At 44.1% G+C, this 23,905-nt stretch overlaps 1 protein-coding gene across 1 annotated transcript in view; it reads left to right on the forward strand.

The window, feature by feature from the left end:
- The window catches only part of smg6 (SMG6 nonsense mediated mRNA decay factor), a 418,703-nt gene that overhangs the window by 38,125 nt on the left and 356,673 nt on the right, over window positions 1–23,905 (forward strand). The window contains 2 exon segments of the mRNA XM_078548325.1: window positions 57–167; window positions 9,301–9,522. Coding sequence (XP_078404451.1) covers window positions 57–167; window positions 9,301–9,522 — 333 coding nt within the window.

Consider the following 23,905-nt stretch of genomic DNA (forward strand, 5'->3'; position numbering starts at 1 on the left):
TCTGTGTTTTAAACTGGTTTCATCTTTGCTCCTTTTATTTTTGTTTTTTTTAACAGAGGCGGAAGCTGGATGCTGTATACTATTACATGCGGAGTCTTGCTGCCAGCAATCCAATTCTTACAGCTAGGGAGAGCCTGATGAGCCTCTTCGAAGAAACTAAGAGGAAGGTCAGTCTGTCACTCAGTGCAGGGAGCAAGCTGGCAGTTTTTTTGTGTGCGTGCGTGGGAGGGAAGAGGGAGAGAGCAAGTGGACGAGTTTGGCTTTTGCTAATGTTTACTTAGTCATAAACAGACCTTGGTGGCAGTGCTGGAAAGCTCTGTGAGATCTCTGTGACTTGTCTAGATCAGAAAAACAAGTCGGATGGGCCGTGTGAAAATGACCATTCATGCCTTCTGCACTACTGTGATGGCAAGCTTGGCAAATGAACAAACTAGGATCAAAGCCTCAATACTCTCTCAGAAAATAAACAGAATAAACTGTACTTGAATGCATTGGAGAGGTTTAAAAGGCTGCACTCACTGCAGGTCACATCTCAGGATTACACAGGGATATGTTGCATATTTTAAAAAAATGTAGTTTCATGAAAACTTCTTAAAACATAACCATATATCAAAAGGATGAAATCCAGAATCCTACTGAATGCGCAGCTGAATATTCAATCCCTGGTAGATGATTAACACTTTCACAGTTAGTTGCAAAGGGGGAGAGGAGGCTCATGTGAAGCGTAAACACCAGCATGAACTTGGTTGGCTGAATGGCCTGTTTTTGTACTGCGCGTTCTATATAATTAGGTGTTGACCATTCTCTGCAGCTTTCACACTGGATGCATGATTTCATTTTGATGTGCAATATTTATAGAATTTAATTATAAAAGCAATGAACAAAAATATTTATGGAACAGTAAAAGGCAACAAGTCTCATTCCTTTCTGATCCAATCAATCCCACCAACCAAACCTCATCAAACACTCCCAGGACAGGTACAGCACAGCATTAGATACAGAGTAAAGCTCCCTCTACACTGCCCCCATCAAACACTCCCAGGACAGGTACAGCATGGGGTTGGATACAGAGTAAAGCTCCATCTACACTGTCCGCATCAAACACCCCAAGGACAGGTACAGCATGGGGTTAGATACAGAGTAAAGCTCCCTCTGCACTGTCCGCATCAAACACCCCAAGGACAGGTACAGCACGGGGTTAGATACAGAGTAAAGCTCCATTTACACTGTCCACATCAATGCCTCTGCCTCAAAGTTAAAACAGCATTATTTTTTGTCAGTTAGTCATGGAGATAATTTTGAACCTGAATGGAGATTTCCCTTAGATTCTTACAACCTTTAGGCACAGGAATTTTCTCCTATCAATTTTAGTTATACATTGACCACATCCCAGAGGTGAAAATTCAGTATTGAACCATTGCACCATTTAGTCCACATGAGAATGTCACCCGGCTCCAAATGTTAGATTATGAAGAGAGATTACATAAACTAACCTTGTATTTCCTTGCATGTAGAAGTGTAAGGATTGATTTGATTGATATTTTAAGGATTTTTAAAGTACTTGATAAGATCGATAGACTTTACCACAGACTGAAAAGGTTTCTTTCTATGACAAGGGAACATGACCTTAAAATTCAGCCAGGTTGCTCAAGAGAGAAGTTAGGACCCACTTCGCCACATGGAGGGTGATAGAAGTGTGGAACTGTCCCCCAAAAGCAGTGGATGCTATCTTAATTTATCATTTAAAATTTTGATGGACAGACTTTTGCTAGGCAAGGGTATAAAGCTAAGAAACAGCAAGGGGCGGCAAACTTTGGCAGGTGCTGTTTATAGGCCACCACATAGTAGTGGCTATGCAGGGCACGGTATAAATCAGGAAATTAGAGTTGCATGTAACAAGGGTAATATGGTAATCATGGAGGACTTAAATCTACATATAGACTGGGTAAGCCTAATGAGCACTAATGCTGAGGAGGGCGAATTCCTGGAACGTATATGTGTTGGTTTCCTGGAACACTGTTGCAGAACCAACTAGAGAATGGGTTATTTTAGAGCTAGTATTGTGCAATGAGAAAGGTCTCAATAATCTTGCTATAAAGGAGCCTTTAGGGAAGAGTGATCATAATATGATAGGATTTTACATGAAGTGTGAAAGTGATGTAGTTCAGACTATATCAGCTAGGGTCTTTAATCTAAACAAAGGAAACTACAAAGCTGAGGGGCAAGTTGGCTGAGGTAGATTGGGGAACCACGTTAACAGATATGATGGTAAACAGGCAACGACTAACATTTAAAGAACTAACACATGGCTTGCAACAAGTTTACGTTCTTTAAGGTACAAAAAGACAGCAAGAAAACTGATCCAACCATGGCTAACGAGAGAAGTTAAGGATTGCATCAGATCAAAGGAAGAGCATTAAAGTTGCCAAAAAAAATGTAGCAAGCCTAAGGATTGGGAGAATTTTCAAATTCAGCAAAAGAGAACCAAGGAATTGATAAGGAAAGCAAAAATAAAATATGAAAGTAAACTAGTGAGGAACATAAAAACAGACTGCAAAAACTTCTATGGACAAAATAAGGAAAAGGTTAGTAAAGATAAATGTGGGCTCATAACGGTCAGAAAATGGAGAAGTTATAATGGGGAATAAGGAAATGGCAGAGAAACTAAACAAATACTTTGTGTGTCTCTTCGTAGAGGAAGATGCAAAAAAAATCTTTCTGAAATACTGGGGAGCCAAGGGACTAATGAGATTAAGGTTCTGAAAGAAATTAGTTAGTAAAAAAGCAGTACTGGAGAAAGTAATGGGACTAAAAGTTGATAAATCCCCTGGACCTGATGATCTACATCCCAGAGTATTAAAAGAGGTGGCTGTAGAGATAGTGGATGCATTGGTGATCACCTTTCACTATTCTATAGATTTTGGAACGCTGCCTGCAGATTGGAAGGTAGCAAATGTAACCCCACCATTTAAGAAAGGAGCGAGAGAGAAAACAGGGAACTACAGACCTGTTAGCCTGACATCAGTAGTAGGGAAAATGCTAGAATCTATTCTAAAAGATGCAATAACTGGACACTTAGAAAATAATGATAGGATTGGGCAGAGTCAACACAGATTTATGAAAGGGAAATCACATTTGACAAATCTGTTGGGAGTTTTTGGGGATGTTACTAGCAGAATAGATAAGGGAGAACCAGTGAATGTGGTGTATTTGGATTTTCAGAAGGCTATCGATAAGGTCCCACACAGGTTAGTAGGCAAAATTAGAACACATGGGATTGGGGGAAACATTGGCATGGATTGAGGATTGGTTAATGGACAGAGAACAGAGTAGGTTTAAATGGATTATTCTCAGGATGGCAGGCTGTGACTAGTGGTACCGCAAGGATCAGTGCTTGGGGCCCCAGTTATTCACAATCTATATCAATGATTTAGATCTGGGGACCAAATGTAATATTTCTAAGTTTGCTGATAACACAAAACTTAGTGGAAATGTGAGTTGTGAGGAGGATGCAAAGAGGCTTCAAGGGGATTAGACAGGCTAAGTGAGGTAAGAACATGGCAGATGGAATATAATGTGGAAAAATGTGAAGTTATCCACTTTGGTCAGAAAAACAGAAATGCAGAGTAATTCTTAAATGGGGAGAGGTTGCAAAGTGTTGATGTCCAATGGGATCTGGGCGTTCTTATTCATAAGCCACTGAAAGTTAACGTGCAGGCGCAACAAGTAATTAAGAAGGCAGATGGCATGTTAGCCTTTATTGCAAGGGGCTTTGAATAAAAGGAAGTCTTGCTGCAGTTGTATAGAGCCTTGGTGAGACCACATCTGGAGTACTGTGTACAGTTTTGGTCTCTTTATCTAAGGAAGGATATACATGCCATAGAGGGAATGCAGCGAAGGTTCACCAGACTGATTCCTGGGATGGTGGAGATTGGGCCTGTCTTCTCTAGAGTTTAGAAGAATGAGAGATGCTCTCATTGCAGTGTACAAAATTTTTGCAGGACTCGACAGGCTAGATGCAGGAAGGATATTCCCCCTGGTTGTAGGGGAGGTTCTAGATCCAGGGGACACAGTTTCAGAATAAGGGGTATGCCTTTTAAGACCAAGATGAGGAATTTCTTCAGTCAGAGGCTGGTGAATCTTTGGAATTCTCTACCCCAGAGGGCCGTGGAGACTCAGTTACTGAGTATGTTCAAAGCAGAGATCGATAGATTTCTAGATACCAGTGACATTAAGGGATACGGGGATAGTGCCACCTTCCTGCACTGATGTAGAAGATCAGCCATGATCCAGTAAATAATGGAACAGGCTCGAGGGGCCGAATGGCCTATACCTGCTCCTATCTTCCTCTGTTCCTATAAAGGGATGAGGTGTGAATGCAGGTGGGTGGATGGATGCCGATCAACTAAAATCTAATTTAATGGCAGAACAGACTCAAAGGTCTGAATGGCCTCTCCTTGTTCTTATGTTCCTTGCTGCTTTATAAGAATTTTTTTCTCCAATTTTGGGTTTGAATGACCCTTTATTATCATTGTTACAGGGAGTTGAGCTGGAAACTCCATGCATCTGCCTGTGTTGCAGCACTGGCTTAACAGATCAACAGCTTGCGCCAGCTTAGATTTGTACCATTCTTTCCTGATGATGGATTTAAGAATCCAATATTGGCCTCTACCCCTGACTCCACGGTCATTAGATCATAGCTGCTCACAAACATGGGGCCCCTGGCCCTGCAGTATGGAAACATTTAGCTAACTACATACAGTTCCCAGTGACTGTCACTCAGTAACTTTCCCCTGCTTGCTCTTTATTTTATGAATGTCTGACATAAGGATGGGAGCATAGTATTCAGAGAATTTGAGGTTTTCAGGCAGACTGATTTTTAAAATGAGCAAAGCCACAGTACTTTTGCTGAGGAAGGTTGTCTTCCATTTTGTACCTGAACCACAGGACAGTTGCAGACCAGAGCTGAGCTCACTGATATAAAAACAAAAAACTGCGGATGCTGGAAATCCAAAACAAAAACAGAAATACTTGGAAAAACTCAGCAGGTCTGGCAGCATCGGCGGAGAAGAACAAAGTTGACGTTTCGAGTCCTTATGACCCTTCAACAGAACTAAGTAAAAATAGGAGAGAGGTGAAATATAAGCTGGTTTAAGGTGGGGGGTGCGGGGGGAGGTGATTGTAGGGACAAGCAAGCAGTGATAGATCCCCCTGATAGATACCCCCTACTCCTCAACCCCCACCTACGGCACCTCCCCATGCATACGCAAAATATGTAACACCTGCCCCTTCACTTCCTCTCTCCTCACTGTCCAAGGGCCCAAATACTCCTTTCAAGTGAAGCAGCATTTCACTTGCTTTTCCCCCCAACTTAGTCTACTGCATTCGTTGCTCCCAATGCGGTCTCCTCTACATTGGAGAGACCAAACGCAGACTGGGCGACCGCTTTGCAGAATACCTTCGGTCTGTCCGCAAGAATGACCCAGACCTCCCTGTCGCTTGCCATTTTAACACTCCACCCTGCTCTCTTGCCCACATGTCTGTCCTTAGCTTGCTGCATTGTTCCAGTGAAGCTCAACGCAAACTGGAGGAACAGCACCTCATCTTCTGACTAGGCACTTTACAGCCTTCCGGACTGAATATTGAGTTTGACAACTTTAGATCTTGAACTCCCTCCTCCATCCCCACTCCCTTTCCGTTTCTTCCCCCTCCCTTTTGTTTTTTCCAATAATTTATATAGATTTTTCTTTTCCCACCTATTTCCATTATTTTTAAATCTATGCCTTTTATGCCCTTTTAGTCTTATTTCACCCCACCCCCACTAGAGCTATCTGTACCTTGCGTGTCCTGCCATCCATTCTTAATTAGCACATTCTTTTAGATAATATCACCACCTTCAACACCTCTTTGTTCTTTTGTCTGTGACATCTTTTGATTATCTGCTCTTATCACTGCTTGCTTGTCCCTACAACCACCCCCCCCCCCCAACTTCTCTCCCCCCCCCCCTCCTTAAACCAGCTTATATTTCACCCCTCTCCTATTTTTACTTAGTTCTGTTGAAGGGTCATGAGGACTCGAAACGTCAACTTTGTTCTTCTCCGCCGATGCTGCCAGACCTGCTGAGTTTTTCCAGGTATTTCTGTTTTTGTTCTGAGCTCACTGATGACTTAAACTCATTGATACCCCTTCTGTGACATGCAGTGTGTCAGTGTTTTACTGCACAGTCCACACTGAGGATCTTCAAATAGTCACATTAACAAAAACCCATTCGTCAATTCCTTCAAAAAGGCCCCTGGCGCTCTGGACAGATATTTCCTGAGATTAACATAATCCACTCTCTAAGATTTCCTCAGTACATCTGAGTGCCATAAACACCGGTTTGTGTGTGAGAGTATAAATACTAACTGCAGAAAATAGCAATTTAACCATTGGTTAAACTGATTCAACAGTCCTTCTCATGCAGACATGTTCTCATGCAGCAACTGCTGCTCCCTAGTTTGGTGGTGGCTGATTCTATTCGCTTTGGATGTTTGAACTGATTTAGCCTTCAGAAGGAATTAATTGAGCCCAGTAAGATCTGTGTTGGAATTTTTCAACCTCCTTTCCCTCTCCATCCCAATCTAAATGACCATGTGTGATTCACAGTGAGATGGAGCTGCTGCTTAACACCGTATGTAAGTTTTGTACTGGCATTCCTGTCCTTCCTGTTCCCCCTCAGCCCAGTCCAAATGTCTGTGTGATTCCCACTGAGGGAGCTGCTGTGTCTCACTGTATGTTAATGATCTGAGCACTACTGGCAGTGTGGCTGGGAAACAAAATTATTGCTTTCATTCCAGGACATTTTTCTTTACCTTGGACAGACAGGGTCCAGAGCCAGTGTTGCACTTATCCCTCTTCTCTGTCTAGTCCCTCTCCATTACTCCACATCATATCTTGGCTCACACAATGAAAATATATGTTCATTGTTTACCATCACAGCTTCATCTTTTCATCAAAACTTTTATCAAACCTTATTGCAGCAGTTATGTTGAAGGATTTAAATTAACAGTGATTGCTGCCCCCTCACAGTGGTTTCTAAGGTGGGACTGCCTCACTGGTGTGGAGGTAGGATTAACCATTTCAGCTACTAACAGGACATTCAACAGGCTATCATGCCCCCTGTGGCTGTCCCTCATTCAATGAATCAGAGTGACTCCGTATACCTGCTGTTTGAAGGCTTTGTGTTTAATGGGTACAGCATGCTATTGATGTCACATCATGTTTATGCAGACAGAGCACACTATGCTCCTACTGTCCTTACTCTTTTGGTTTAGACAAGCAGGATCACACTGTTTGACCTGCTGTCTGTAACGCTACACAGGTAGTAGCTCCCAACATGCCTCCACCACACTGCTTCGTGGCTGGTGGACAGGGAGCTTCATCGCTGATTTTTGTGTTCAGTCAGGCACTAGTGCTAGTCTCAATGTGTGGCTGTGGTTGAGGGGTAGGGTGGGGATGGGAGATGGGGAACACATGGCAGGACAAGAAAGTGTTCGTGGAGTTGTGGGGTATTGAGCACACAATTTAGCCAGACTTCTGTCTGTTGAGTGTAAGACTCTGGAATATAGATAGAGAGTGTTACCATTGTATTTTCCATCACTGCAGTATAGGAGTTCATGGTTGAACTTGTGGTCCTCATTGAAGCTGTAGATTCTTAAAGCTCACAGTTTGTGACAGTATTTTGGACACCCGCCTATTACTCTTCACAGCAGGAGACTTTAAATGAATACAGAATGAAAACACAAACCTCTCTTATGAAATACTCTTGGGATAAAATTTTAAGTCAGCACTCGCTGTTTAAATGTCCCATTTTTTAGAGTATGAAACTGAATGTTTACACTTTGCCATTTTTAAGGATTATGTCCCTTCACATTTTCTATCTTGCTCCAATTCTTTGAGAGAGGGTGTGAAAGTCACCTTCAGTAATTGAAATTCGTTCCCCTTCAGACCCACCTCACCAATGCAGTGTCTGGTTGCAGTCAAACCTGTGCCTGATCATTCTCCTCCTGTTCAGTGCCTCTGGCATTCTGTATGGATGAGGGCTCCTCGACCACGATCCCCCCAAAGGGAGGTCCACAATCTTTGATTGATTCTGTAACTCTTATTACCCTTACCTAACAATTTTTGTTAGGCAAGGGTATCAAGAGGTTCAGAATCATTGAATGGTGGAACAGACTCAAGGAGACAAATGGGCCTGCTTCTGTTCCTATAATCTCTGTTTTGATGCTTTTGAACAATGATCCAGCCCCTCTCCCGAGATCCTGTCTCACTTGGGTCTTATGGAAAATGGAATAGGTCTTAGGCAATGAATGTCAGGATAGAACTGTGTAAACACAGTCTAGCTAAGACCCAACACAACAGAAACACAAGGTAACAATCTGGATCCTTTTGTTGCCCAGGCCCAACATCTGAGCAAAACCAGAGCTGGAGTAATTCAATTTCTTCAATTTTATTGAATATAGGTTACATTACTTTGAGAAAACCTTTGCCTTAAATTCCTTCTTAAGGAGAATTCCGATGGAGAGTGCTGGACTGGCAGTGGGTGATGATGTATAGATACTGTTTGAATATGCCAACTGCAAGATTTCACTTTTACTTCATTGAGTGGATTTCTCAATGCAGAGATGATGATTCCACAGTGCTGTTCAAAGGAGAGCTAGGGAATTCTCTGGATGTTCTGGTCATATGAACAAGGAGCAGGAGTAGGCCATTCCACCCCTCAAGCCTATTCCACCATTTAATAACATCATGGCTGATCTGATGTTAACCTGAAATCTGCATTGCACCTATCCCTGACGGCCAACTTTTATCCCTCAACCAACACCTAAAAACAGATGATCGGTCTACGTATTTAATTTCTGTTTGTGGGAGCTTGCAAATTAAATGTTGCTTTTCTTTCATCATAACACCGACTACACATCAAATGTATGCAAAATACTGTGGATGCTGGAGATTTGAAATAAAAACAGGAAATGCTAGAAAACCTCCGCAGGCCTGGCAGCATCAGTGGAGAGAGAAACAGTTGACATTTTGAGCCCGTGTGACTCTTCTTCAGAGCTCCAGCACTTTCTGGTTTTATTAAACATCAAATGTACTTCATTGACTGTGAAGCATTTTGGGGTGTCCTGAGCTTGTGAAAGGTGCTGTAGAAATACGAGTCTGTTATGTTTTTTGCAATGTTTGTTTGTCACCTCAATGACTATGCATGCTTCTTGTGCAGGAAATTCTTGGTTTCATGGAGTGCTTGTGTTTCTATTCCAGGCTGAGCAAGCTGAGTTCAAGAGGCAGCAAGAATCTGAACTCAGCCCGGGCCCCAGAGGCAAGGGCAGGAAGCAGACTCTTAGGCAGGTTGGGGAAGACACCAGCCGGGTGGAGGTTTGGATCCGTGCCACTCACCCTTGCTTGTCTCAGGGAAGTGAATCGGGCAGAGATGATGGAACTTCAGAACAGGATGAAGATCTTGGAAACCTCTCTCCTAGTGATGTAAGTACACTGAAGTAGTCACCTCTGCATAATGGATATTATTGTGCAGCTCATTGGAAAATAACCAGTTGGCCACTGAGCCAAAGTGTATGGTGGCCCTGGGAATCAGATGGATTTGGATAAGATACCATTTTATAATTATTGTTTACTACTTGTTTACAAGATTGAGATTGGCTACCTGACCATTGGATTTCATGTCAGTATAATGCGTTTTGTGGCTCTTGCTGTATGTCCCGTTGTAAAAGAGGCTTGAGCCCACTTGGGTGTCCTTGTTCATGAGTCACTGAAAGCTAATGTAGATACAGAAAGCAGTTAAGAAGGCGGCGGCATAGTGGTATTGTCACTGGACTAGCGTTCCAGAGACCCAGGGTAATGCCCTGGAGACCTGGATTCAAATCCCGGCGCAGCAGATGCTGATAAAAATCTGGAATTAGAAGCCTAACGATGACCAAGAAACCATTGCTGATTGTTGTAAAAACCCATCTGGTTCACTAATGTCCTTTAGGGAAGGAAATCTGCCATCCTTACCTGGTCTGGCCTACATGTGACGCTAGACCCACAGCAATGTGGTTGACTCTTAAATGCCCTCTAAGGGTAATTAGGGATGGGCAATAAATGCTGGCCTAGCCAGTGACATTTGATGGCCACATCCCATGACTGAATTTTAAAAAATGGTATGTTGGCCTTCATTACAAGAGGATTTGAGTATAGGAGTAAAGATGTCTTACTGCAACTATATTGAGTCTTGGTGAGACCACACCTGGAGTATTGCGTGCGCAGTTTGGTCTCCTTACCTAAGGAAAGATATACTTGCCATAGAGGGAGTGCAACGTAGGTTCACCAAATTAATTGCTGGGATGGAGGGATTGTCCTATGAGGAAAGATTAAGTAGACTGGGCATTTATTCTCTGGAGTTTAGAAGAATGAGAGGTGACCTCATTCAAACATATAAAATTCTTACAGGGCTCATCAGGGTAGATGCAGGAAGGATGTTTCCCCTGGCTGTGGTGGGGGGGGGTTAGAACCAAGGGACATAGTTTCAGAATAAGGGCCAGGCCATTTAGGACTGAGATGAGGAGGAATGTCTTCACTCAGAGGTGGTGAATCTTTGGATTTCTCTGCCCCAAAGGGCTGTGGAAGCTCAGTCATTGAGTATGTTCAAGACTGACATCGATAGATTTCTACATATCAAAAACACCAAAGGATTTGGGGACAGTGCAGGAAAATGGTGTTGATGGTGAAAACCAGCCATGATCTCATTGAATGACGGAGCAGGCTAGAAGGGCTGAGTGGCCTATTTCTCCTATATCTTGTATTTTGCTTTTATTTTCTTCCCATTTTTTCCCTCCTTAGCTAACAAGTATTCCTTGGAAGTCAAAATAATCTATTACCTTCCCCAGTTAGCCTTAGCTGCAAATGTCATAACATAAGAAATAGGAGCAGGAGTAGATTGTAGAGCCCATTGAGCCTACTCCACCATTCAATACGGTCATGACTGATCTTCTGCGTCAACTCCATTTTCCCACCCGGTCCCCATATCCCTTGGCTCCCTGAATGTATATATTTAAGGTTGAGATTGGCAGATTTTTGGTCAGTGATGGGGCAGAGAACCCTCTACCTCTGTGGTAGAGAATTCCAAGGATTCACAATCCTTTGAGTGAGAACATTTCTCCTCATCTCAGTCCTAAATGATCCCCCCCCCACCACCCACCATCCCATCTGAGGCTGTGCCCCCCTTTCCCCCCAGTCGGGGGAAACAACCTCGGTGTCTACCCTGTCAAACCCTTTCAGAATCTTGTATTGTATGTTTCAATAAGTTCACCTGTCATTCTTCTAAACTCCAGAGAAAATAGACCCAGTTTACTCAGCCGCTTAACATAGACCACCCTGTCATCCCAATGACTAATCAAGTAAACCTTTCCTGTACCACCTCCAAGGCAAGTATATCCTCTTTTAGATATGAGGACCAAAACTGCAAAACTGCGCACGCTACTCCAAGTATGGTCTCACCAAAGTCTTGTACAATTATAGCAAGACTTCTTTTTACATACTCCAATCCCCTTGCAATAAAGGCCAGCATGTTACTTACCTTCCTAATTGCTTGCTGTACCTGCATGCTAACTTTGTGTTCCTTGTATGAGTACACCCTAGCCCCTCTGAACTTCACATTTACAAGTTTCATGCAGGTTTTTTCAGTGGGTGTAACATACCAGCCAAACTTGTCTGCCCTCACTTGGTGCCCTCAACAGGGAACATGATTTAAATCTGATCCATTTTTTTTTGTGTTTTGGTGAAATTGATTAGTGTGGAAGTATTTTCTTCCAAACTGTGCAGTGCATCCTAAGTACAACTGGTTTATAAAATCTGGGCTTGCCTTTAACTACAAAATAGGCAATGTCCAGGGTTATTTCCCATGCTGTTGAAAAAGTATGTGTGCAGCAAATGTGGCTGTAATCAATGTAACAATTATCATTGCACCTCATTGATTGAGAATGATAATTTTCTCTGATTGCGTCATGTATGTAACAGCAGTCAATTGATTGATCTGCTCTGCTGAAGGATTTCCACCTTTCCCACGGCTATGACGAAAGAAAAGCAAACTTCAAACAAAGCCAAATATTAAAACCAAATCCCAATAAAAGCAGAGCCTATGTCTGGCATCAATAGACGACTACATGTTGAAGTATTTTGTACACTTAAATTTCTATTTTATTTCCTCCACTTGTGAGGCTGACATGCCCGCCTCATTCGAAGAATAAAAAACATATGCGACATTTCAATTTCATGTTTGCCCAGCAGAATGTCAGCACTTCTTTGTTCACCTTCAGTTATTCAATTATTAATTAAGTAGTATAAAAGGTTCAGTTTATACTGTGCAAGTTAGTGCCACTGTAAGTTGCTATTTAAATAGTATATTCTGTTTGATGCTGCAAAATTGGAGCAACACAAACATCACACAACCACTCTACTGAGTCCTTGGATAAAGCAGGGTGGGGGTTGGTGTGGAATGTGAAAGCGAGCAGGAAGTCTTTTTTAACTTATTCACAGGAGGTGGGCATCACTGGCAAGGTCAGCGTTTATTGCTCACCCCTAATTGCTCCTGAGAAGGTGGTAGTGAGCTGTCACCTTGAACCGCTGCACATCGAGTGCTCAATGTATTTCCACAGTGCTGTTCGGGAGAGAGTTCCAGCTTTGAACCGGGAACTATGAAGGAATGGTGATATAATTCCAAGTCAGGATGGGATGTGATTTAGAGGAGAACTTGCAGGTGGTGGCGTTCCCATGTATCTGCTGCTCTTGTCTTTCTAGGTGGTAGAGGTCATGGGTTTGGAAAGTGCTGTCTCAGGAGACTTGCCAAGTTGCTACAGTGCATCTTATAGATTTTATACACTGCAGCCACAGTGTGCTTATGTTGGAGGGACTGAATGCTTAAGGATGGGATGCTGATCAGGTGGGCTGCTTTGCCCTGGATGATGTCAAGCTTTTGAGTGTTGTTGGAGCTCCACTCATCCAGGCAAGTGGAGAGTATTCCATCTCACTCCTGACTTGTGCCTTGTAGATGGTGGACAGGCTTTGGGGGGATTAGAGTTGATTCACTTGCTGCAGAATTCCCAGCCTGTGACCTGCTCTTGTAGCCATAAGTGTTTATATGACTGGACCAGTTAAGTTTCTGGTCAACAATAACCTCCAAGGATGTTGATGGGGACTTCAACAATAGTAATACCGTTGAACATCAAGGGAGGATGGAGCCTGAATGTTGTCCTAGTCTTGCTGCATACAGGCACAGACTGCTTCAGTATTTGAGGAGTCGCGGATGATGGTGAACATTGTGCAATCATCAGCGAACATCCCCACTTCTGACCTTATGATGGAAGGAAGGTCATTGCTGAAGTAGCTGAAGATGGTTGGGCCGAGGACAATACCCTGAGGAACTCCTGCAGTGACGTCCTGGGATGGAGATGATTAACCTCCAACAACCACAACCATCTTCCTTTGTGTTCAGTATGACTCCAACCAGCGGAGAGTTTTTCCCATGATTTCCATTGTAAGATGTCACTCAAACATGCTATCCAAATGCTATATTCTGTTGAGTCCTCAATAATGGAGCAATACTGGTTAAGTGGGTCCTGGGATTAAAGCTGGATGAGGATTGTGGAACGTAGTGGGGAGAGGGGTGTATGTGTGTGTGTGTGTGGTTCGGGGGCAGGGGTTGCACTAAAAGCGAGCAGGAAAACTGGTACTCATACAAGCCCATTCTCCACGCTTGGAGATTTGGTTTAAAATGCTTTTTGATAGCCCTGGCACTAGTGCTGAAGTTATAAACTTTCAGCTACTTTCTCAAACTTTATTTTTCTGATTTGACATTCCCTCCCACTATCCACTATTCCCAGGCTAAAGGGGCAGGTGAACAACCCTTGTGGGGCTGGGCAGCAGTGCTGCAGCTCAGTTGTTTGTCTGAAGAGAAGCGGAAGTGCAAATTCACCACCGCCTCCTTTATGTGTGTTAATTTGCCTTTGCTCCCTCCCTGTCTCTGATAGGTCCTGTGGTGTTCAGGGAAGTTGTAGCTTAACCTGGCTCCTAGGTGCAAGAATTTTTTTTTTTTGAAAAATATACTTTATTCATAAAATATCTGGAAGAACATTACAAAACATTTCTAAATCGCCATCACAAAAAGTGCAATCAGATTCAACTTTTACACATGGACCACGAGGTGCTTCAATACAATCAATGAATATTACAGTCATTTCAACATGGTCATTACAGACAGTCAGACAGTGCAATGGTATTGGAGTTATCAACATACATCATGTTGCACTCTGAGGTGCTTTAATACAATTATAATACAATTAGTATTCAATGCATACATTCATTGTGAGCTGTACAGCCCGAGGGGTCTATACCTTTCCTAGCCCCTCGGTGCACTATGGCAGAAAGGTCTTAGACAGCAACCTTTCCCCATTGCGCCTTTGCAGTGGATGCCCCAAACTTTAGTTCGTCCCTCAGCACGTAGTCCTGGACCTTGGAATGTGCCAGTCAGCAACACTCGAGGGCAATGTGCAGAGGGGGTGAGACTCCTGGCTTGTTGGAAGGATCTGACAGGGAGGGCCTTTCTCACCACCAGCCAAGCTACATCTTGGTGCTTGTTGGAAAGTTCTGGCGATGAGGCATTCTGCCAAATGACTTTGTCTGCTCAGGGAACCATCCAACAGGATCCACCATCTCCTTTTCCCGCAGGGCCTCTAAGACATTACATGCCAACCACTGCCTGATGGACTTGTGGTCAAAGGTGTTTCTCTGCATAAATTTTTCCATGAGGGATAGGTGAGACAGCATGGTCCAACTACTTGGAGCATTCCGCAGCAGCGTGGCCAGACCCATCCTTCGCAACACTGGGGACAGGTAGAACCTCAGCACGTAGTGACACTTGGTGTTTGTGTACTGAGGGTCTACGTACAGGTTGATGCAGCTGCACACATAAGTGACCATCAGGATGAGGGCGATGTTGGGCACGGTTTCCCCCCCTTATCTAGAGGCTTGTACATCGCGTCCCTGTGGACAAGATCCATTTTCGACCTCCAGATAAATCGAAAGATGGCTCGGGTGATCGCCATCGCGCAGGTGTGTGGAATGGGCCAGACCTGCGCCACGTACATCAACAGCGAGAGTGCCTCACACCTGATGACCAGGTTCTTACCTGCAATGGAGAGGGAGCGTCGCTCCCACATGCCCAGTTTTCTTTCCACCATAGACACCAATAGGCTGATTGATATTTATGAAAAGGTAATTAAAATGGACTGGTGCTGTAGATCCTTCAGTTATCAGTTGCACATCTCAGTTGTAAGCATACTACCAGCCATGCAATAATGACAATAGCAGTTATAATAACCGTATGACTAACTGGGCTCTGAATTTTCATTTTTTGAAACCTCCTGGAGGAGACCATCTCTTGGAATTGACAGCACACTCCATTTTAACTCCAGGTGGCTTTAGTGTGTGCTCACACTACGGACAACATAAGGCTGTTAAGTAGTTAAGAGTCCAGACTGTTCAACCTGAGGCCCTCAAAAGGCTTGACATTTTATGGCTGAGAATGGAGCTGTGCCCCATGTAAGTTTGCCTAGGCAGAGGTTCAATCAGAACCACAATGTAAAGAAGGTACTGCTAGGCAGAATCAATGCGGTGTACTCCCACTTTTAGTTACGGTGTAAGGACAGTCCTTGTTAACACAAAAAGGAACTTTCACCCACTCCCTTGGAGTGCCTGTTTTCTGGTGAACAAATGAACCTTTACTAATTTTATTCTATTGGGTTTGTAACTCCTCGCTCTTAAATGAGGGAAGCTAAATGAGGTGAGGAAGGCCTACATCTTGATTCTATTTTTGGACATCTCAGCTGTATGCTCTCAGAACAAGCTGTGCCACGTTACATTTATTTTGGGTGAGGAAGGCTGTTGCGGTCCTCGGAGATTGAGAAGATGCACACTTGCTAATGTCTGAGAAACAGCTAACAGTCTTTCTATTTATGGACGTTGCACAATATTGAAGCTGTGCTGCGGTGTGTGACTGGTCACACGTTTATACTGCAGATCCACTGCGGTGCGTGACCAATCACTCGCTTGTACTGCAGCGTGTGACTGGTCACTCGCTTGTACTGAAGGGGAATGTGATGTGCTGCTAACTGACCATAAGCTCTTGCATATCTCTGGGCAGATGTGAGCACCTAGTCGATAGAGAATTCTCCTACTCATCTCCTAAAGCTGGTCTGCAAATTGCGGTTGAGATGCTCAGAAGGCATTTATAATTGAACTCTCTCTGACATTAAATGCTGTACCTCTGATAATACACAAACCTGCAGTGTAGGGACAGTGTGGTCCCATGGCATTTCATTGTATTGACATACTATGCAGTGGCATGGTGGGAGTGCAGTGCTTGCCCTCCACATGGAGATTCTGTTCTCCTGGGCTGACTGTGATGGTATTAACTGATTATATCTAGACCACTTTCATGTGCTTTTCTCTGGAGGAGGCCTGGGAGCCTATTGTGGAGAGGAGAAAGGAAATAAGGAATTGAAGAAATAATGTCCACTTGGAAGTACTAGTTAAACAGTTAATCCTGAAGCAAACAGTGATAAACTTTGAAAGGGAAGGGGCTTCCAATAATGCCTCTAGCTCTATAAAAGAGTGTTGAATTTCTGCTGTCTCTAGCATTCCTACCACCCTCATTCATACCTTTGTTACCCCCAGACATGTCTATTCCAACATACTCCTGGCTGGCCTTCCACATTCTGCCCTCATCCAAAACTCTGCTGCCCGTGTCTTAACTTACAGCAAGTCCCGTTCCGCTATCACCCCTGTGCTCGCTGACCTACACTGGCCCCTGCTTAAACAACACCTCGATTTAAAATTGTCACTCTTTTTAAATCCCTCCATGGCCTCCCCCACTTCCTATCCTTGTAATTTCCTCCTTTCCCAAAGCCCTCTGAGATATCTGTGCTCCTTCAGTTCCAACCTCTTAAGTATCCCCGATTTTAATCAGTCCACCATTGGTGGCTGCACTTTCAGTTGCCTAGGCCCCAAGATCTGGAATACTCTCCCTACACCTCTCTGCCCCTCTGCCTTTGTCTCTTCTTTTAAGTCAGTCCTTAAAACCTACTCCTTTGACCAAGCTTTTAGTCATTTGACCCAATATTTCCTTATGTGGCTGGGTGTCATACATATGAACATACGAATTAGGAGCAGGAGTAGGCCACTCGGCCCCTTGAGCCTGCTTTGCCATTTAATAAGATCATGGCGGAACTGAATGTAACCTCAACCCCACATTCCTGCCGACCCCTGATAACCTTTCACCTCCCTCTGCCACTGACGCACAGTGGCAGCAGTGTGTACCATCTACAAGATGTACTGCAGGAGTTCACCAAGGCTCCTTTGACAGCACCTTCCAAACCCACGACCACTACTATCTAGAAGGACAAGGGCAGCAGACACATTGGAACACCACCACCTGGAAGCTCCCCTTCAAGTCACTCGCCATCCTGACTTGGAAATATATCGCCGTTCCTTCACTGTTGCTGGGTCAAAATCCTGGAACGCCCTCCCTAACAGCACTGTGGGTGTACCTACACCACATGGACTGGAGCGATTCAAGGTAGCAGCTCACCACCACTTTCTCAAAGGCAACTAGGGCAATAAATTCTGGTCCAGCCAGCAAAGCCCACATCCCATGAATGAATAATTTAAAAAAAATCTATCTACCTCTGCCTTAAAAATATTCAAAGACTGCTTCTACCACTTTTTGAGGAAGAATTCTAAAGACACACTACCCTCTGAGAGAAAAAAATATCCTCATCTTTGTCTTAAATGAGCGACCACTTATTTTTAAACAGTGACTTTGTTTTATAATGCTCCTGTGAAGTGCTTTGAGACGTTTCAGTACGGTAAAGGTGCGATATAAATATAAGTTGTTTTCTTTTAGTTGCTGCTTAGGAGGAGTGAATTATAGACTGGAATCTTAGGTGTATGTTATGGGCTAGAATCTAATCAAGGGGTTCAGGGTGGTTTATATACAGGATAACAGATACCTGGGAGTGAGTTTCAGGCTCAGATCTAATCGAGGGGTTCAGGGTGGTTTATATATAAGATAACATGGTTGACAAGGTCCCACAAGGGAGACTTATAAAGAAGGCAAATGCGCATGGGATACAGGGTAATTTGATAAGGTGGATTCAAAATTGGCTTAGTTGTAGGAGACAGAGGGTGATGACAGAAGGATGCTTTAGTGACTGGAAGCCAGTGTCCAGTGGTGTACCATAGGGATCTATGCTGGGTCCCCTATTATTTGCCATTTATATAAGCAACATAGATGACTATGTGGGGGGTAGGATTAGTAAGTTTGCGGATGACACAAATATTGGCCGGGTGGTTAACAGTGAGGTTGAGTGTCGGGCTACAGGAAGATATCGATGGGATGGTCAAATGGGCAGATATGTGGCAGATGGAATTTAACCCTGAAAAGTGTGAGGCGATACACTTTGGAAGGAGTAATTTGACAAGGAAGTATTCAATGAATGGCATGACACTAGGAAGTTCTGAGGAACAAAGGGACCTTGGCATGTGTGTCCATAGGTCTCTGAAGGCAGAGGGGCATATTAGTGGGGTGGTGAAAAAGGCATATGGGACACTTGCCTTTATCAATCGAGGCATAGATTACAAAAGTAGGGAGGTCGTGTTGGAGTTGTATAGAACCTTGGTGAGGCCACAACTGGAGTACTGTGTGCAGTTCTGGTCGCCACATTATAGGAAGGATGTGATTGCACTGGAGGGGGTGCAGAGGAGATTCACCAGGATGTTGCCTGGGATGAAAGATTTAAGTTATGAAGAGAGGTTGGATAGACTTGGGTTGTTTTTGTTGGAGCAGAGAAGACTGAGGGGTGACCTGATCGAGGTGTACAAGATTATGAGGGGCATGGACAGGGTGGATAGGGAGCAGCTTTTCCCCTTAGTTGAAGGGTCAGTCACAAGGGGACATAATTTCAAGGTGAGGGGCAGGAGGTTTAGGGGGGATGTGAGGAAAAACTTTTTTACCCAGAGGGCGGTGACGGTCTGGAATGCACTGCCTGGGAGGGTGGTAGAGGCGGGTTGCCTCACATCCTTTAAAAAGTACCTGGATGAGCACTTGGCACATCATAACATTCAAGGCTATGGGCCAAGTGCTGGTAAATGGGATTAGGTAGGTAGGTCAGGTGTTTCTCACATGTCGGTGCAGACTTGATGGGCCAAAGGGCCTCTTCTGCACTGTGATTCTGTGAACAGATACTTGAGAGTGAGTTTCAAGGTGAAATCTAATCGAGGGGTTCGGGGGAGTTTCTCTATAGAACAACAGATACCTGAGAGTGAGTTACAGGCTGGAATCTAATTGAGGGTTTCAGGAGATTTATATATAGAATAACAGGAGTGAGTTACAGACTGGAATCTAATCGAAGGGTTTGGGGTGTTTATATATAGAATGACAAATGCCCATGAATGAGTTATAGACTGGAATCTAATCCTGGAGTTTGGGTGGTTTATATGTAGAATGACAGAATGAATTACATGTTGGCATCTAATTGAGAACAGCATCCGATTGTTATCTGACAAATGACCGTATCCTGAACTCTGGTTAGATAACTGCCTCAAAATGGGCTCCAGCTTTTGGTTTGAATATATGGCACATAGTGTTTATGTTTTATGTGGAGATTGCAATCAGTTTTTGGCTTCTTTTCTTGGCAGCAGGAGCGGCCAGGGTGGCTGCTGACTGACTTGGGGAGGTCCGTGTTTATGTGTGACGTTTGCCCAGCAGCCTTAACCTGTTGAATAGACCTTGCCTCACTTTGGCCTTTCTTGTGAATGTCATCTACTTGATATTATGATCAACAGTGGCTGCGGAAGATTAAAGCTGAATCTAAGTAACTCAGTGGAGTACAGGCTAAGGTTCCCCATTGTCACCTCGCTTGAATGGCCATTCTTAGTGATGAGATTGTTGAGGTAGTCGAGGTCTGGAAGTTGATGGACTATGGGAAGCCTCACCTGAACATTTACACTACCCAGCAGGTGCTGGAACCCTGGCTCATTTTCTCCTCCTTAAGTCAGGGGTGCCCTTATTGGCAGAGACTAGAACCGAGATTAAATTAGGATCCAGTTTGGTCTGTGTGACTTTGCCAACTGAAATTGGGGGAATGTAACTGTTCCTTAACCAGCAAAATTGCATGGGAAAAGACTGAGGGGTTGAAGACACTGAATCCATATATTTAAGCTTCCAGCAGCATCAGTGCCTGAACAAAAATCTTATTCTTGTTTAGAGGCTGTGAAGAAATGTTCCAAGATTTCACATTCTCCTGAATCAGTTTGGAACACACAATGTTGAGGGGAGATTTGATAGAAGTCCTCAAAATTCGAAGAGATTTTGACAGAGGTGGGGAGAAACTATTTCCACTGGCAGGAGAGTTGTTAACCAGAGGACACAGATTTAAGGTAACTGGAAAAAGAACCGGAGGGAGATGAGAATTTTTTTTGACACAGCGTGTTATGATGATCTGGAATGTGCTGCCTGAAAGAGCAGTGGAAGCAGATTCAGTAACAACTTTTAAAATAGAATTAGATAAATAATTGAAAAGGAAATATTTATAGGGCTATAAGGAAAGAACGTGCAGTATGACTAATTGGATAGGTGTTTTTAAAGACCTAGGATGAAAGGCTGAATGGCCTCCTGTGTTGTATGATTCTGTTTATATATTTATTTTAAAAGCATAATTGGAGCTGCAGTACTCACTAAGAGCAACAGATGGTGCTGTGCGTACTTGATGCTGGATTGGGTGGGAGGGTGGAGACCAGGGCCTTATAAGTGAGCGCTATAGTTTTAAAAAATATTAAGAAATAATGAAACTTTGAGGAGGTTGTTGTGATCTGAAAGGAAACTGTTTCCTGTGTTTAAACAGCAGTAAGTTTTTCACATTAATGAACTGGAAACAGCTGGGCACTAACATCACTACAGCATATTTAAAACCAAAAACCACCTAGCCTAGTGATTGTTTTAATTTGTATACATTGAGATATTGATATTGTATATTTTTAACCAATGTATAACTGGGTAAATACCTGTTCAAGTGAGGGTGACCAGCTAATTTCAAGATGCATCCTTCTACTTTCATAACATTGCCTGTCTCCACTTCAGCCTGTTTACCTACAGCTGAAACCCTCAGCCATCATTTGTTACTTCCAGACTCAGCTATTGCAATTCTTTCATGGCCAGCCTCCCATCTTCCACCACTGTCACCTTGAGCTCATCCAAAATTCTGCTGTTCATAGTGTAGACCACGCCAAGTCCTGCTCACCTATTACTTCTGTGCTGTCTGACCTACATCAGCTCCTAGCCCAGCAACACATGAATTTTAAAATTCTCTTCCCTGATTTCAAATCCCTTCATGGCTGCGCTTCCCCTTTTTACCGCCTCCGCCTCTGAGAACTTTGCACTGCTCCCAGTATGGCCTTTAGTTCCTACTGCCAACCTGCCTCCTCCCCCCTCCCCACCTCAGCTGATGAATCAGTACTCCTCTGTTAAACACCGCTTGGAAGAAGCACTGAGGGTGGCAAGGGCAGAGAATGCACTCTGGGTGGAGGCCTACAACATCCATTACCAAGAGTAGCTCGGTAGCACCGTTATTGACCAAGCTGACTGAGTCCTTAAGGACATAGCTGCTAGACTGGGTCTGCGGCAGGTGGTGAGGGAACCAACAAGCGGGAAAAACATACTTGACCTCATCCTCACCAGCCTGCCTGCCGCAGATGCATCTGTCCATCAATAGGAGTGACCACAGCACATTCCTTGTGGAGACGAAGTCCTGCCTTCACATTGAGGATACCCTCCATCGTGTTGTGTGGCACTACTACTGTGTTAAATGGGATAGATTTCGACCAGATCTAGCAACTCAAAACTGGACATCCATGAGGGGCAATGGACCATCAGCAGAGTTATATACAACCACAATCTGTAACCTCATGGCCCGGCATACTCCTCACTTTACCATTACCATCAAGCCGGGGCATCAACCCTGGTTCAATGAAGAGTGCAGGAGGGCATGCCAGAAGCAGCACCAGGCATACCTAAAAATGAGGTGTCAACCTGGTGAAGCTATAACACAGGACTATTACATGCCAAATAGCTTAAGCAGCAAGTGGTAGACAGGGCTAAACGATTCCACAACCAACAGATCAGATCTAAGCTCTGCAGTCCTGCCACATCCAGTCATGAATGGTGGTGGACAATTAAACAACTCACTGGAGGAGGAGGCTCAACAAATATCCCCATCCTCAATGATGGAGGAGTTCAGCACATCAGTGCAAAAGATTAAGGCTGAAGCATTTGCAACCATCTTCAGCCAAAATGCTGAGTGGATGATCCATCTTGAACTCCTCCGGAGGTCCCCAGCATCATAGATGCCAGTCTTCAGCTAATTTAATTCGCTCCACGTGATATCAAGAAACAGCTGAAGACACTGGATACTGCAAAGGCTTTGGGCCCCTGACAATATTCCCGCAATAGTACTGAAGACTTGTGCTCCAGAACTAGTCGTGCCTCTGGCCAAGCTGTTCAGTACAGCTACAACACCGGTATCTACCTGGCAACGTGGAAAATTGCCCAGGTATGTCCTGTACACAAAAAGCAGGACACGTCCAACCCGGCCAATTACTGTCTCATTAGCCCACTCTCAATCATTAGTAGTGATGGAAGGGGTCGTTGACAGTGCTATCAAGTGCCACTTACTCAGCAATAACCTGCTCACTGACACCCAGTTTGGGTTCCGCCAAAGCCACTCAGCTCCTGACCTCATTACAGCCCTGGTTCAAACATAGACAAAAGAGCTGAACTCCCGAGGTGAGGTAATTTTTCATTCTGGGAAGATTAACGTTTAACTGTAGAAAATGGCATCGGTGCAACTAATGCAGCTTGAAGGCTATTACACTTAAAAGGTTGGGGCCAAGTTGACTTAAGGGGATAACAGCTAGAAAGGTAAGATCATGAAAGAACAGGTGGGCTTGCTTAGCTGGAGAATTGGAGTTGAGGTGTCTACACTGCTTGCAAAGAAATACAGCCCAGAGAGTTGTTTTGGAAGTTAAAGCTACAATTAATTTAAAAGCATTGTGAGCTCTGGAAGGCTACATGAGATGGCTATGGAGATGGGTGGAGCTTAAGGAAGTTCAAGGGTTTCAATTTATCTGTGTGTTTGCTAGGGGAGTGAGATTTTGCAGCAGAGGAAAAGACCACGATGAAAAGGTGCTGCTGTTAGCAGGCTCTAGGAAGTAGAAGTGTTGCTGTCAGCTGGCTCCATGCAGTTAGGGCTCAGGAGAAATTGAGGAGCTGAGAAGGTGGCAGAAGGTCGCTGGCTCCGTGCTGGAAAGGGTTAGGGCTCAAAAGAGACCCTGGGAGCCATTTATAGCTTGGTGTAGCTGGGGAGATTGGAGCTTGGTGAAATCCAGGGGCAGTGCCAGCCCAGTGAAGCGAGGCAGCCAATAAAGAGCTGAAATTGCTCCAACATCCGCTGGAGTGCTTTCTCTGAAATCCAGGGGAACAGAGTCTCGGGGGACGAGATTGAAACCTTGGGAAGTGTGCAGTTGTTGAGACAGTCGAGTTGGAGTGGTTTTGTGGGCATACAGAGGCTTAATCTTCGAAAGTGAAAGGTTTGGAGGCCCTCATGAGAGAGACAGTGTTTCAACGAGATTGGTTGACTGTGTTTACTGACATCTGGGTGGGTTGCTGAGAAATGTGTGGGATCTGTCTTGGTCGCATTTGCTATGCATTATACAGTGTGGTGTGTTCGACCACAGTTTGCCTGTTAATTCACATGTACCTCAA

Source organism: Cetorhinus maximus, chromosome 9, assembly GCF_964194155.1.
Source record: "Cetorhinus maximus chromosome 9, sCetMax3.hap1.1, whole genome shotgun sequence".
NCBI lineage: Eukaryota > Metazoa > Chordata > Chondrichthyes > Lamniformes > Cetorhinidae > Cetorhinus > Cetorhinus maximus.